The following is a 16,792-nucleotide window of genomic DNA, read 5'->3' as shown; positions in this document are numbered from 1 at the left end:
GAAAAGAAGTTGTGTATCTGGGAGGGCTTCCTGAAGGAAATGATACACACTGATTCTGAAGGCTAAATAGGGATTGGCCAGACAAAGATGAGGAGAAAAGAGTATAATATGCAGAGAGAACACATCATGCCCAAGGCCTGAAGAGTAGAAAGAGCTAAAAAGAAGTTCAACATACAGAAATAGAGAGTAGAAGGTGAATGTGTTGAAAAAGATAAAAAGCAAGCAGACACCAGATGGTGAAGAGCTTTTCCGCCGTGTTCAGGGGATCTGGACTTCATCCAGAGGGCAATGGAGAGTATCTTCATGTGGGTTATTTTGGTTGCAATTAGCAAGAAATCTAAGGCCAATCTGCTTAAGCAAAAAGGGGGATTTGGGCAGGACCCGGGGTAACTCACAGAACCCAAGGCAGGAAATGCAGCCGGAACTTCCTCAGGTTGAACCGCAGATGGAAAGGCCTCAGGAAACAGCGCCCCTGCTTCTCTCTGTGCATCTGCCCCTCCTCCCCACCAACCCCCATCCTTGTCTCTCAGTTCTGGTCCCAAATTCCTGAGAGAGGGAATCTAATTGCATCAGGTTAGGCTGGCATGGGGTCCACCCCCATAAAAGAAGCATGGTCCTCAGAGAATGGTAAAGTGTTAAGGAAGGTGGTGTTAGGGAAATGAAACAATCCTGCCAACATTAACAACAACTCCTTTGCAGAAATATTTGAAGATACGAAGAGGAGAGAGAGATAACACAATTTGTGAGTGAGCATTACAGATTTACATGCATATATATAGTATGAAAGAGTGTACAAAGTCTGGACAGAATTTCACACAAGTTTATATAGTAAGTTGGAAGACAGACAATTACAATGTCTCTTGCCACTCTGGAGGTGAGTACTTGCAGATTCTTACAGAAGGCCAGAGCCCTCGCATTGTTAAATCAAAAGGCTGGCCTCTTATGTCTTTTGTCTTTAGGAAAACATCCTAAGAGGACAGGGTGGTGGGGGGCAGTGGGCTTCTCTCCTCTTCGCTAAACAAAGCTTGATCATCTAACCATTCGCATTGATACCTCAAAAAATATCTTACAGGATGCTACTGGAGAGTTTTAAACAGAAGGTGAAATGATAAAATCAGGGCTTTAAACAAATCATTTTAGCTTTAATGTGAGATTGCACTAGGTCAGTGGTCCTCAATGTGTGGCTCCTGGACCGGCAGCAGCAGCATCACCCGGGACCTTTTGTCTCAAGCAGCCCAGACTTCCTGAGTCAGAAAGTGCAGGGGTGGGCCCAGCAATCTGTGCTTTAACCAGCTCTCCAGGTGATTCTGACGACTTCTAAAATGTGATAACCAGCAGACTAGAGAGAGCACCAAGACGAGGGCTTCTTGCAGATATGAATGCGAAATCATTTAAGTAGGTTCCCTTTTCTGCCCTCTAACCTCTCTTTTAGAGGCCCTCAGTTTTCACCAGTGTTTTTTCAAGACTCACAATCTTCACAACCCAGAAATTTTAAGTCAAATAACACGGAGAAGGTAATTTGGTATGTCGGTCAGTGAGTAATTTCCTGGCCCCTCCTAGACAGGGGGCACTGTCCTAGAGTCTTGAGGATCTAGTGCCTGAGGCACAGTGACACTAGTTGGCAGGGCCGGATTTGAAACTCAGGGCTGGGGGAGGTTCAACCCCTGATGTTCCCCCAGTGGCCTCCTCTCAAGCTGGGTGGGAAAGAATGAGGTGTCTGTTGCCTGGGAGTGGATGAGGGTGTTGCATAATCAAAGCCTGGCCAAATAGAAAGTAGAAGACATACGGGAAAAATGGGAGAAGGAGAAGCATAACTGTCTTCCTTGGGCTTGGCTTGAAAACGTCTGCCATTCTAGTATACCTATTCTCCCTACTCATAAGGTTCCCAATGATTTTGGTCGTTATCTCTTTCTCTCCTCTTTCCTTTCTTTCTCACTTCTTTGTCTTTTCATCCCCTTTTCCTTCTTTGCATTTCTTTGGCCTGTACATGGCCTCCAGTGCCCCTCATGGATATTCCTTAGCACCACTGGTGGGGGGGGCCTTTGGACCAAGACGGTAATACTTAAGAACATGTTGAAAATAATCTGCGATGGGGGTCTTACAAAGAAGAAAAGCAAATATATTTTTAAAAAATTGGATGGATTCTCATAGCTCTACTCCATAAACCCATAGGTCCATTCATTCCAAGCTAATATTTTGCTTTTATGTGCTCAGTTGTATTGGGTACAATTTTATCCAACCATATTTGGCTTATCACATTATTTTCTAAATCAAATTAAGTCTGACTCCAAACTGCCAATTGCTGGGGTGAGAGGTGGAATTCAAATTCCTAATTACAATGGTTTCCTCCCTCTCTGCTCCGGCAGAAAGGGCTTGTGCAGGCTTGTACAGTCTCGAAGATTCAGGATGGTCCCTCAGCTACTCAGCGTCCAAGTCCATGTTTTCTCTGGGAGGTGGGCAGCTGCACTGTCTCTTGGATGCTGGGATGTTGGCAGAGGTGGGGAAGCCCTGTACCTAAATCTCCATCTCAAGGTGCATTGCACCAGGTGCTGCCCTGAGGTGGTACTCCTCAAAGCAGCAGCTAGGGCAAGGGGATATTTCCTTTACTGGAACCTATTTGGGCACTCCCACCTTCCCAGGCTTAGAAGATCATTGTGTCTCCATTACTTTTTGGGCTGAACAAGCCCAATGCCCTGAAACAAGGGGAATTTGGAGAGTCTACTTTTCAAAGCCTGGAGAGAGTGTTGTCTTCGTGACACACTGCCCTCTCCTGCAAACTTGAGATCCAGAGGCAGGAAAATATGAGCCTGTCTACCTTCTTAGAATAGTAAAAGGGAAAAAATGCAATGGGAAGAACATAAGTTAATGACTTAATAAATTAACGGGCTGTTTAATCCAAGGTAAAGTTTACCTTACTGCACTAATGAGTATTTTATCACTTTATTTTTGGAGGTGACATTTTCAAGGCTCTCATTTTCCTGATAAGTCTTAGAGCCATAGATCTAACCTTAGCCAGAGGCACCTTAGTGATAGGTTTAGTCAGCATAAACCTACTCAAGCAGTTTCTAACAAATTACCAAAATGTGGCTGCATTTTTCTTGATTGTTTAAGGCTACCGATAAAGATTGAAGGGCTTAGATCTGTTCATAACACACTTCTCCTAAGGCAGTCATAATACCTTATACATTTTAAGGATTAATTTCATTTATGTGTAGGTTACACAGTCAAAAAAGGCCTACTCTTTAACTTATGAGCCTTTCAGTCCATACTGTAATAAACATATCATATTTTTTCACATAAATTATGCCCACCAGACTCTAGAACAATTCCTGCCTGGCAGAGTGTCTGTGCTAGAGGGAGAAAAGCTTTCAAGTTGTAAAATCTCATCAATGGCTTTTTCACACATAATGAAGCTGCAGAAGAGCCCCAGAAGCAATGGCCTTAGTCCAAAGTACCTTCAGGTGAGATCACATTATGCAGATAGGAGCCATTGATAATTCCATGCAGCGGGTTACTGGCTGCCCATCCTGCAAAGTGTGTGACTTCAGTAAGCATCCATCTTGTATAAGACAAAACAAAAGTATGCAAAGGAAGGCCTTGCTGGACCCAACCCCTATCCTGAACACACACCAGAACTAGGTTAGATACCTCCTGTGTGCACTGCACTTTTTCCGTCAAGTAAAGATACTGCTTGACTTACAATGTGGTTGTGTTTCGATAAGCCCATAGTAAGTCAAAAATGCATTTCATACCCTGAAAACCCTTTCATAAAGTCAAAAAATCATAATTAAGCCACTGAAAATCAGGGACTCTTGGTATTTATCACATACAGTCTGTCTTCCCAGCAAGACCAAAAGTACCATGAAGATCCAATTGGTACTCATTAGGGAATTGTTGGATGTATGGACAAATGAACAACAAAACAAAAGCCACTATAAAATAAAGCAGAATGCAGTAAATTCTATAGGAGAATAACAAACAAGGAGTCTACAGTAGGAATCCTACTGGTCTTATGAAAGAATATTCAAGATAAGACCTGAAAAATAAGTGAATTTTTACAGGCAGAGGTTGGGAAAGGGCTTTCCAGGCTGACTAAGCACAGACACCATGGGGAGCAAGTGGAGGAGAGATCAGGAAGCAGTGAATGGCATGGTTGGGTTTAAGTGTTGAGGAATCATGGAAATGCAGCTGGAAGGTGGGTTAGGACCCACCAGGCAATGCCAATCTGAGAAGCTTTTTTTCTTCATCATTCACTAGAGGGCAGAGACTCCTGAGAGTTTTCCAAGCAGGAAATTTACATGATGAAGGCAACAATCAGTGACATAAACAAGATATTCTCCACAGGCAGTAAAGCTACGTGCTGAAATATTTCCATTTACATTGGAGTCTGTTGAAATAGATTTAATTTGGGGTGAAGTGTACAACATGTAATTCACACAGTTCTCTCCAATGAATTAATCCTAATACCTTGTAAGGCATGGAAAAATTTTTGCAATCAACCTTGAAAAGTAGATGATTCCTGAACCTACTGCCTTGGGCATGAAGAGGTCATTGTTCTGGGACTTAGTTACTTAGTGCATTGGACACTGATGAAGAGAAATACAGCTCCATTAGGTGTAAGATTTGGTATAGCATGCACGCAGCTTCTTGAGTACGTTTATGTGTAGCAACTTGTAAGTAATCTCCAGTGTTTGCTTGCTTCTTAGACACCTGGCACCAACACCAGTGTGTTCTCCACACAATTGGCATGTGGACCCTTTCTCAGACCATGAAAAAGGAAGAGGATTAACTTCCTAGCCCTTCTTCTGATATGGGGGTGAGAAAGAAGGCAGAGATTCTCTGTGTTACAGATTTTTAGTTGAGTAGACTCTACTATGGCAATTCTCAATAACAGGAAACAATACATGGAAAATTACACTAGAAGGGTTACTTTGCAGGTATTTGGGGTAGATGCACAGATGCATGCATGTATTCACATAAACACACACACATACACACAACTTATTTGCCAGATATATACTGCATTCACCCACTAGTGGTGGTCAGCAATCTTCAAGTTCAGAAAAGCCTATAAGATTAGACACAAGAAGCGCAGTTTAACTTCTTCCCTTCAGTCATGGAAGAGACAAATGGGTCGAGCTGGCAAATCTGTGGGTTTATAGGCCTGAGTTCAGATCTTAGTTCTGCCACTTGGTATCTGAGCTTAAATAAATTAACTTGCCTCTCTGAAAAATGAGGACAAATGCCTTTTTAGAGTTTTGTAAGGACCAAGTGAAAGAACCTGTATTAGGGTCCTTTGTAAACTAAAATATGTATTTTTAGAGACACAAACTTCTGCAGCTTCCCCAAAACTGTGGCCTGTTGCCACAGGCCAGTTACCTTCTGTCATCCAATCACTCTATTCATTCATTTATTCACTCAGTAGACATTTCTTGAACAGCAGTGAATAAAACAGACAAAAGTCCCTGCCCTCAGGAAGTTTTTATTCTAGTAGATGAATGAAGATGTAACTGGAACTGGGACCTGAAAGGTAGTAACTTTCAAACAGATGAAAGGAAAAGGCTTTCAGATGTGAAAAATGATTCAAGCTAAGTTTGCAAAACAACATGCATTTAGAAAGCAGAGACTTCATTGGCAAGTATTGGCAAGCCCAGACATTCCGTGGAAGAAACTGTGGAAAGACCTTAAGGATTTTGGAATTTTTCCTAATGGCAGCAAAAACCTAGTGACGGTTTTTGAGCAAAGATTCAGTGTGATCAAAGACTGCTTAAGAAAAATGGATAAGAATGCTTTGCAAAAGAAGGCACTACAAAGGAAGAATTAAAATGACCGAGATGTCAGGATCAGGGAGAACAATGCATTCATCTTCAAATTAATGATATATTTATTTCATTAAACTAAGAACTTTTTGCATAATTCTCTTAAAAATGAGATTTTACTCTAGTTGAATATCACAGTCCAACAAAAGTGACTTTAATATTAAAAGTTTTCATGCATAAGTGTTTTTTATGTTATAATTCTTCTTCATTAAAAAATATTAAAAATAATCATTCTTCCTTATTAACAGACACTAGGCAGGCTTACAATGATTGCTTGTTGATAAGGAAACGTGTTTTCCAGAAGCAATGTGGCTTGCCTGGGATCACTGAAAAGCTGAGTGGCAAAATAAGGAATCTACAATTTGCTTTGGCCTACTACATAATTGGCTTATTGTATGTTTTATCATCTAATAATCACTGTTATTAGCCTAGGCAGGAGACCCAACCAATAGGAGAAACATTTGCAGTTCTTACTCTCAGATTCCAATTTTATGCTAAACATTGACTCAGACAGTACCAGTTTTCTGTTCTGAGATGAGACCTTTTGCCCAGGAACCCTTGTGAGATCACTACAACAGACACATGAACCTCAGTGACCAGCATCTAAAGGTAATCCTAGAGTTGGATCTGATTTGCAAGTGGTTCTCCTTTCCCTGTGGCTAGTTCCAAGGGGGTTTGGAAAGGAACCCTTGGCAAATACTGAGATGCTCTAATGTGATTTCTGATAAGAAAGTGAGAATGTCTTTGAGAAGGCAAGATTATCCTAAGGAGTCATAGGAGAAAGTGGGTGGGGGCATGAAGGGAGAAGCCGGGCAGGTGGCCAAGCAACAGGTTTCTGTGCAAAGGTTCCACTGAAGAGTTCTGAAAAGAACTTACAAATAATTTCTCACCTGAGGTTAGCTGTGGGGACACAGCATTCCCCTCTGACTGTTTTGGCATTTGCTAAATATCTTCCTGCTCCCTTTAGACCTAAGAATGATACTTCTTGAGCTGCCTTAATTTTAACTTGTCTTTTTAAGGAAATCTGATTTTCTGCACTTTTAGGATCAAACTCAGAAGGGGGAAGGGAGATATGAATAAATCTTAACAACCAAAGAAAGAGAGAAGAAAGCTAAGCTGCAAGCATTGAATAGTTCAAAGACATTTAGAGGAAAGGCCAAGATTCATTTCATTTGGGTCTTAAGTGGAGAGGTGGAAGGTTCTTTGACTATTACAAGAAAACAGACAACCTCACAAATAACTGGGAAAACACTGCAAAGAAGCAAACCATCGTTTCCATATACTTAAGAGCTGCCAAAAAGATGCAAATGCCTGCTTTTTCCTGGCTGAACACAGGCATTACACTTTTTAATAATTTTGGCAATCACTCTGCAAAATTTAACTAGTTCACTCTCTCCGGCTTAATTTTCTGTACAAATTTAACAAATACTTTATCTGGAGCCACACTTTGACATTGCTCCCTGTTCTTCCAAAATGCATGAGCACATGTGCTTGATTTCATTTGTTTCCCCCTGTGAGACAAATTAGTGAGTTAATCTACCAATTTTACTAATCTGGTTAGGTGCAGATAAAGCAGATCTTATTATTTAAGGTATTTCCCTGGGCTTTGTAGGGGAAAAAAAAAAAAAAGACAAGCAAACAAAAAACAAATGCCCTCTTAAAAAAAGAAGGAAAAATTGACTAGCAGAAAGTAAAATGTGACGTTTGCCCTTGTCTTTTAAACCAATTATTTCACAGAAAATTCTATTGCATGTAATATGTGCACCCTGAAGTCTTTCAACAGGTTTGCTCATTGTCTAATACTCATGCAATAAGCTTCCAGATAGACTCATTTACGCAACCCCAAAAGATTTGGTTGGTCTGAAAGGAGATTCAAAATCTCAGAGTACCAGAGTCACAACAAAATTTAATCTCAATGCACACAGTTTGTTACCTCCTATTTCAAAGAACTAAGAACAAAGAAGAAATCTATCATTTTCTTTACCTCTAAGGGAGGAGATGCATTTGGGAGTCAGAAAGTGATCTGTAGAGTTGAACACACAGTTACATCTAGGAATCAAACAATTCGCTAATTTGAAGAGAAACCACGCTGGCGTCTTCATCCCAAAATTTGCCTTTAAAAAATACTCTAAGACTAGTAAACGTAGTCTTGAGTATCAGAGTTTAAAAGGATGAAAGGTAAAAAGAAAACAGCCGGTGAAGAGGCAAACTTTGATGGGGAGAATGAAACCACAAAACTGTTTTAAGCACAGTGCTCTACTTCTTAATGTAAACCACAAATTGCTTAAGCCTGTGATCAAACTCGCCCCCTTGGTTCCCAGGGGAAGTTTCCTGTTGCCCCAGCCCTGAGTAGCAAAGATGGTGTGGGACGGGTTTTTAAGAAAAGAGCAGAAAACTTCAGTTCTCCCTCTAGCCTGAATGAAATGCAATTCTCTTCATTCAGGTATACAAGGGTTAAAAAGAGTATGCTTTTTAGATACAGCTGGAAGCCATTAGCAACTCCTGAGACCATCTCAGGAACCCAGTTAGAGGGTGGGTGGCCTGGCAGAGCTCCTGGATCCAAGAGTCTGTGGATTACAGACTCTTAGCATTGGAAGGGGTTTCATTCCACCTCTCTCACCCAGTGTAGAAATCCTCTCTGTAACTGTTCAGTCTCCACTTGCATACTGCTTCCTGAGGCAGCTCTCTCCTTCACCGACAACTTCAATTTCTAGAAAGTTCTTGGCAAAACTTGCCTCTATAGAAAGTCTGCTCTTTAAGTTCTAGCTCAACCTCTGACATCACAGCACACAGCAATCCTACTTGTGAAGATAACTATCAACTGCCTCCAATTCTTGCTTCAAATGACCCATTTCTACAAACCGTCCCTTTCATTTGGTAGTTTCTAGACCATTCCCAAGCCTGCTGCCTCTTTGGACTGCGTTAATGTTTTAGAGTCCCTTCTGAAGAATGGGGCTCAGAACTGCATACATTTCCAGATCAAAGGGCACCAGTAAAGTGTCCTCTAGGGGACCTTTTCCTTCAGGAGTGTCCTGTCCTGCCATTGACTCAAGATAACATTTCTGGCCACTGGAGGTGGGTGGTCTTTTCTCAGCATTCTCTGCTTTGTTAATTGATTATTTGAATAAGCGCAGGAATCAGCCTTTGGTTTTTGTTCTCAGCAGGTTAAATGCAATGGATGGTCATTGTGGTACTTTGGATCTGGGATATGTCCTAATTACATCTTTGCTTTCATTATAGGGAGGGGATATAGAGTCAGCCCAGGCTTTTAGAGATTAAGTAAATCAATAGTTAAGACCTAACAGAGCCACCCCATAGATAAACTAATAGCACAAGGTGTAATTTTAACCCCATTTTGTATTCCCAGCTGTGCCTCAGATCAACTGCGATGTCAAAGCTGGAAAGATCATCAATCCTGAGTTTATTGTAAAATGTCCAGCAGGATGCCAAGACCCCAAATACCATGTTTATGGCACTGACGTGTACGCATCCTACTCCAGCGTGTGCGGTGCTGCCGTACACAGGTGAGTGGCTCTGAGCTACTTAATAACTCACTAGCAATCAGACTATTGGCAGAAAGCGCCCATGCAGAGTTGCCATATTTAGCAAGCAAAAATATACAAATTTTTTTAGCTCAAAACTTAATCTTCATTAAAAACATTTTTACTGGATATAGAAGTCTAGCCAACAGTTATTTTTTTCTTCTTTCATTAAGCACTTTATGCTTCATTGTCTCCTTGCATAGTTTCAGATGAGAAATCTGTATTCACTTTCTATCTTTGTTCCTCTATACATGTCATTTTTCCTTTGGTTACTTTTAAGATTTTCTCTTTATCATCTGTTTTCAAAAATGTGGTTATAATATGCTCCTGTGAAGTTTTCCTTGTTATCCTGATTGAGAGTCACAGAGCTCTGTGATATTGAATTTGGTATTTCAAATATCTGATATTTCACAGATATTTGAAATATCAAATTTGATATTTCATCAAATTTGAGGATTTTAAGCCATTGTCTCCAAATATTCTTGTTACCCTTGCCCCAGCCTCTCCTTCTGGAACTTTATGGTACACTACTTCAAACTATCCCACAGGTCACTGAGACAATGGTCTTTTAAACAAAAAAAAACGTTTATTTTAGATTCCAGGGGTACATGTATGTGCAGGTTTGTTACAAAGGTATATTACATGATGCTGGGGTTTGGAGTACAACTGAACCCATCACCCAGGAAGTGAGCATAGTACCAAATAGGTAGGCTTTCAGGCTTTGCCTCCCTCCCTCTGCCTTCTTCTATTCCCTAGTTTCTGTTGTTCCCATCTTTGCATCCATGAGTAGCCTATACTTAGCTCCCCCTTATAAGTTAGAACATGGAATATTTGGTGTTCTGTCTCTGCATTAGTTCACTTAGGATAATGACCTCCAGCTGCATTCATGTTTCTGCAAAGGACATCATTTTGTTCTTTCTTATGGTTGATAGTATTCCATGGTGTATATGTACCACATTTTCTTTATCCAGTCCACCATTGAGGCACCTCAGTTAGTTCCATGTCTTTGCTGTTGTGAACAGTGCTGCAATGAATATACTGGTACATGTGGCTTTTTGGTAGAAGGATTTATTTTCCTTTTGGAATATACCCAGCAATGGGATTGCTGGGTCAAATGGTTGTTCATTAGTTCTTTGAGAAATTTCCTAACTGCTCTCCACATTGGCCGAACTAATTTGCACTCCCACTAACAATGTATAAGCACTTCCTTTTCTCTGCAGCCCACCAATATCTATTATTATTCTGCTTTTTAATAAAAGCCATGCTGACTGGTGTAAGGTGGTATCTTATTTTGGTTTTGATTTGCATTTCTCTGATTATTAGTGATAATGAGTATTTTTTCATGTTTCTTGGCTGCTTGTATATTTTCTTTTGAGAAGTGTCTATTCATATCCTTTGCCCTTTTTTTTTTTTTTGAGACAGAGTTTCACTGTTGTTACCCAGGCTGGAGTGCAATGGTGCAATCTTGGCTCACCGCAACCTCCACCTCCTAGGTTCAAGCAATTCTCCCGCCTCAGCCTCCTGAGTAGCTGGGATTACAGGCATGCGCCACCATGCCCAGCTAATTTTTTGTATTTTTAGTAGAGATGGGGTTTCACCATGTTGACCAGGATGGTCTCGATCTCTTGACCTCGTGATCCACCCGCCTCGGCCTCCCAAAGTGCTGGGATTACAGGCTTGAGCCACCGTGCCCGGCCCCCTTGCCCATTTTTTAATGTGGTTATTTGTTCTTAGCTTGTTAAATTGTTTAAGTCCCTTATAGATTCTGGATATTAGACCTTTGTTGAATGCACAGTTTGCAAATGTTTTCTCTCATTCTATAGGCTGTCTGTTTACTCCACTGATAGGTTCTTCTGCTGTGCAGAGCTCTTTAGTTTAATTAGGTCCCGCTCATCAATTTTTGTTTTTGTTGCAATTGCTTTTGAGGACTTAGACACAAATTCTTTGCCAAGACCTAATGCCGAGAAGGGTATTTCCTAAGGTTTCTTCTAAGATTTTTATAGTTTGAAGTCTTACATTTAGGTTTTTAATCCATCTTGAGTTAATTTTTGTATATGGTAATAGGGAGGGTTCCAGTTTTATTCTTTTGCATATGGATAGCCAGTTATCCCCAACACCATTTACTGAATAGGGAGCCCTTTCTCTGTCTCTTATTTTTGTCAACTTTGTGAAAAACCAGATAGTTGTAGGTATATGGCTTTATTCCTTAGTTTTCTATTCTTCATTTTCTATGCATCTGGTTTCTGCACTGATACCATGTTGTTTTGGTTGCTGTAACCCTGCAGTATTAAGTCTGATAATGTGATGCCTCCAGCTTTTTTCTTCTTGCTTAGAATTGTTTTGGCTAGTCAGGCTCTTTTTTGGTTCCACAGGAATTTAGAATAGTTTTTTCTAAATCTGTGAAAAATTACATTGATAGGTTGATAAAAATAGTGTTGAATCTGTACATTGCTTTAGGTAGTATGGTTATTTTAATAATATTGATTCTTCCACTCTATGAGCATGGAACGTTTTTCCGTTTGTTCATGTCATTTCTGATTTTTTCCAGGACTGTTTTATAGTTCTCCTTGTAGAGATCTTTCACCTCCTCAGTTAGATGTATTCCCAAGCATTTTATTCTTTAAATGCGATTGTGTTCTGATTTGGCTCTCAGCTTGAACATTATTATGTACAGAAATGTTACTGATTGTTTGTACATTGGTTTTGTATCCTGAAACTATATTGAAATAATTTATCAGCTCAAGGAGCTTTTTGGTGCAGTCTTTAGGGTTTTCTAGGTATAGAGTCATACTGTCAGTGAAGAAAGATAGTTTGACTTCTTCTTTTCCTATTTAAATGCCTTTTATTTCTTTCTCTTGCTGGTTGCTTTGGCTAAGACTTCTGCTACTATGTGAAATAGAAGTGACAGTGAGCATCCTTGTCTTGTTCCAGTTCTCAAAGAGAATGCTTCCAGCTTTTGCCCATTCAGTATGAGGTTGGTTGTGGGTTTGTCATAGATGGCTTTTATTATTTTGAGGTTATGTTCCTATAATACCTAGTCAGTTGAGAGTTTTTATCATGAAAGGATGATGGATCTTATCAAAAGCCGTTTCTGTCTATTGAGATGATCACACGGTTTTTGTTTCTAATTCTGTTTACATGGTAAATTATTTTTATTGGCTTGCATATGTTGAACCAACCTTGCATAGCAGGAATAAAATCTACTTGAAGGTGGTGAATTCACTTTTTGATGTGCTGCTGGATTTGGTTTGCTAGTATTCTGTTGAGGATTTTCGCATCTATGTTCATCAGAGATATTGGTCTGTAGTTTTCTTTTTTCACATGTCTCAACTAGGTTATGGTATCAGGATGATGTTGGCTTCTTAAAATGAGTTAGGGAGGATTCCTTACTCCTTGATGTTTTGGAATAGTTTCAGTAGTATTGGTACCAGCTCTTTGTATTTCTGGTAGAATTTGGCTGTGAATCTATCTGGTCCAGGGCTTTTTTTGGTTAGTAGGTTTTTTATTATTAATTGAATTTCAAAACTTGTTAGTGGTCTGTTCAGGGTTTCAATTTCTTCCTAGTGCAATCTTGGGAGGTTGTGTGTTTACTGGACTTTATGCATTTTGTGTAGATTTTCTAGTATGTGTACATAGAAGTCTTCATAACAGTCTCTGAAGATCTTTTGTATTTTGCAGGATTGGTTGTAATGTCATCTTTGTCATTTTGGATTGTGCATATTTGGGTCTTCTTTCTTTTTCCCTTTGTTAATCTAGCTAGTGGTCTATCAATCTTGTTTATCCTTTCAAAAAACAAACTTTTGGTTTCATTGATGTTGTGTATGGATTTTCACAACTCATTTTTGTTCAGTTCTGCTCTAATTTTAGTTATTTATTTTCTCCTGCTGGTTTTGGGGTTAGTATGTTCTTATTTTTCTATTTCCTCTAAGGTGTGATATTAGATTGTCAATATGAGATATTTAGAACTTCTTGATGTAGGCATTTTGTACTATCTATTTTCCACCTAACAATGCTTTCACTGCATCCTAGAGATTTTGGTATGTTGTGTCTCTATTTTCATTAATTTCAATAATTTTTTTTGTTTCTGCTTTAATTTCATTGATTAACCAAAAGTTATTCATGAGTGGGTTCTTTAATTTCCATGTAACTGTGTGGCTTTGAGAGACCTTCTTGGTACTGATTTTTATTTTTATTGTAGTGTGTTCTAAGAGTATGATTGGTATGATTTCAAATTTTTTAATTTATTGAGATTTGCTTTATAGCTAAGCATGTGGTCAATCATAGAGTGTGTTCCATGTGCAGATGAGAAGAATGTATATTCCGTGGTTGTTGGGTGGAGTATTCTGTAGATGTCTATTACAGCCAATTGATCAAGTGTTGAGTTTAAATCCAGAATTTCTTTGTCAGTTTTCTGTCTCAATGATCTAACTCTGTCAGTGGGTTATTGAGGTCCCCTACTATTATTATGTGGCTAAGTCTTTCCATGGGTCTAGAAGTACTTTTATGAATCTGGGTGCTCCAATGTTGGGTGTGTATATATTGAGGATAGTTTTCTTGTTGAATTGAACTCTATCATTATGTAATGCCCTTCTCTGTCTGTTTATTGTTGTTGGTTTAAAATCTGATATAAAATTAATGACCTCTGTAGATCTTTCTTCATTCCTTTACTTTGAACCTATGGGTATTTTATGTGTGAGATGAGCCTCTTGAAGATAGCAGATGGCTGGGTCTTGTTTCTTAATCTGACTTGCCATGCTATGCCTTTTAAGTGGGGCATTTAGACTATTTACATTCAAGGTTAATATTGATATATGAGGTGTTGACCCAATCATAATGTTGTCAGCTGGTTGTTTTGTAGACCTGATTGTGTAGTTGCTTTATAGGGTCTATGGGTTATGAACTTAAGTGTGGTTTTGTATCAGGTATCATTCTCTCTTTTCTGTATGTAGAACTCCCTTACAGAAACCCTTGTAAGGCTCATCTAGTGGCAATGAATTCCCTTAGCATTTGCTTATCTGAAAAGTGTTTTATTTCTCCTTTGCTTATGAAACTTAGCTTAGCAGAATATGAAATTTTTTGTTGGAATTTTTTTTCTTTAAGGATGCTGAGATAGGCCCTCAATCTCTCCTGGCTTGTAAACTTTCTGCTGAGAAGTCCACTGTTAGCCTGATGGCGGTCCTTTTGTAAGTGATCCTTTAATTGCTTTTAAGACTTTTTTCTTTCACTCTGACCTCGGAGAATCAGATGACTATCTATCTTGAGAATGGTCATCTTGTATAGTATCTCACACAGATTTTTCTGAATTTCTTGAATTTGCATGTTGACCTCTCCAGTGAGATTAAGGGAATCTTCATGAACTATATATCCTCAAATATCTTTTCTAAGTTGCTTATTCTCTCTCCTCTTTAGAAAGGCCAATGAGTCATAGTCTCATTTGGTTGGTCTCTTTACATAATTCCATATTTCTCAGAGGTTTTCTTCATTTTTTCAATTCTTTTTAATTTTTGTCTGACTGCATTGATTCAAATAACTGGTCTTTAATCTTGGAGATTCTTTCCTCAGCTTGGTCTATTTTGTTGTTAATGCTTTCAAATGTGTTATGAAATTCCTGTAGTAAATTTTTGAATCCCAGAAGTTCAGTTTGGTTCTTTCTTAAGATGGCTATGTAGTCTTTCAACTCTTGGATCATTTTACTGGCTTCCTTGGATTGGGTTTCAACTTTCTTCTGAATCTCGTTGAGCTTCCTTGCCCCACAGTTCATTCACTCACACCTTTCTCAGGTCCTGTTCAGAACTAGAAGCTGTCCTGGCACTCAGCAATTTCATACAAGTTTGCTGGCTTCCTCCTTTTTCTGCCTCTGTTCTGCATTGCCTCTCTATTGAGTATTTTCTCTCAAAACATTTATTCAAAGTGTGATGGTTTACTTGATATTTAGTTTTTCTCAGTGAGAGAAGCACTTCCCAGCTGCATAGTCAGTCATCTTGTCCCCTTCCCTGAAAAATGTACAAACTTAACTGACCATCCTGTTTTCTCTGCCAACTTTACTATGGATGGGTGACCCAGAAGTCATGCATGGTCCTGCATCTTTTATCATAGCGCTCCATAAAAAAAGACAACTGACTTCTCACTTTGATGGGGAGAGGAAGAGAATTTTACTTTCATGTTCATGACAAGGAAACCCAAGTTCTGGATGATATAAACTCATTTTTTCTACCTGTATGTGCTGAGCAAGGAAATTACAGAGATGTTACCAACGAAGGCCCCAACGTTTGGAAGAAGAAATAAATATCACAGCTATGGTGATGGGTTAGAGAAAAATGGGGATGGGGAAAGTGGAGAAGGGTGATGGGTAAAACCACTTGGTCAGTTGTTGGTCTGGTATCCAGGAAGGAAGACAGGAGGCCTGACATACTTTGGACTAAGTCACTACCTAAATGAAGAGACCTTCACAGAATCCTCATACCACTTTTGTTAAGTTTAGAGTCAAAACATAAATACATGTTTACTTAATATCTTTGGAATTAAGACTAGCATGTGTATCAAGCACTTCACCTTTGTTAACTTATTTAATCCTGACAATAATTCCTCTACGCAGTTTCTACCATTCTTATGCACATCTTAAAAATGAAGATAGGTTGAATCACTTTTCTAAAGCCACACTATGAAAAAGTATCAAAGTGGGGACTCAAACCCAAGTCCGGCTGACTGCAGCACCTGTACTCCTAACTGCTGCCCAGGGCAGCTTTGAGATGTGACTCAGGAGTCAACACTTGGTTACTGGATGCTGAATAAAGTTTATGAATTATTCAGACTTCTGGTATCTTTTTCCTTTTCCTTATTTGCATATAAGTCAGTTGATTGTTTAGTTGTACCTCTGAAAGGGAGAGAAAATATATAAAATTCATTCTGTTTCAAGATGTCTAGTTAGTAGGCTCTCTGAAATTTGAGGGAGCAGTGAGACAAAAACTATGCATAAAATAAAATTTAAGAATTACTAGCAGATTTCATTGGCTATACTAGTCTTTTCCCCATTACCGCAGAGGGGTGGGGAGCAAACTGGTTTTTCATTGGGAATGGGACTGCAAAAGCTCTATTAAGGATAAGTAGTAAAACATTTTTTTAAAATGACACCAAAAGCTGTTCCATAACTCCAGACTATGGAATAAAAATCACTGAATGCTATTTCATAACTTCAGACTATGAAATAAAAATAATTTACTTTCACCCTAAAGTCAATTGAGGAAAAAGTCATACAAATCTACACACAGAAATGTTTGCACACCCATGCATGCCTCCCACACATACTTACAGCCCACCAGCACCATCGCACTCTCCAGTCTGTGTCTTTCTTTGTACACACTCCAGTGTCTGTGTAGAAAATGACATCTGCTGCAAAGGGTGAGCCTGTCTTTTAAGGTTGCCTGCATTTTT

General features: G+C 39.3%; 2 protein-coding genes across 6 annotated transcripts in view; one reads left to right on the top strand and one right to left on the bottom strand.

Moving 5' to 3' along the window:
- Positions 1 to 16,792, top strand: part of VIT (vitrin) — a 120,698-nt gene that overhangs the window by 40,349 nt on the left and 63,557 nt on the right. For both annotated transcript variants that reach the window (XM_008980871.4, XM_035272822.3), the window contains exon 4: positions 9,187 to 9,343. In XM_008980871.4, coding sequence (XP_008979119.3) covers positions 9,187 to 9,343 — 157 coding nt within the window. The remainder of the gene's footprint in view (positions 1 to 9,186; positions 9,344 to 16,792) is intronic.
- The window catches only part of LOC103788005 (mitochondrial import receptor subunit TOM22 homolog), a 190,305-nt gene that overhangs the window by 141,462 nt on the left and 32,051 nt on the right, over positions 1 to 16,792 (bottom strand). The gene's annotated exons all lie outside the window — the stretch shown is intronic.

Source organism: Callithrix jacchus, chromosome 14, assembly GCF_049354715.1.
Source record: "Callithrix jacchus isolate 240 chromosome 14, calJac240_pri, whole genome shotgun sequence".
Taxonomy (NCBI): domain Eukaryota; kingdom Metazoa; phylum Chordata; class Mammalia; order Primates; family Cebidae; genus Callithrix; species Callithrix jacchus.
This window is presented reverse-complemented; position numbering and strand designations above follow the sequence as displayed.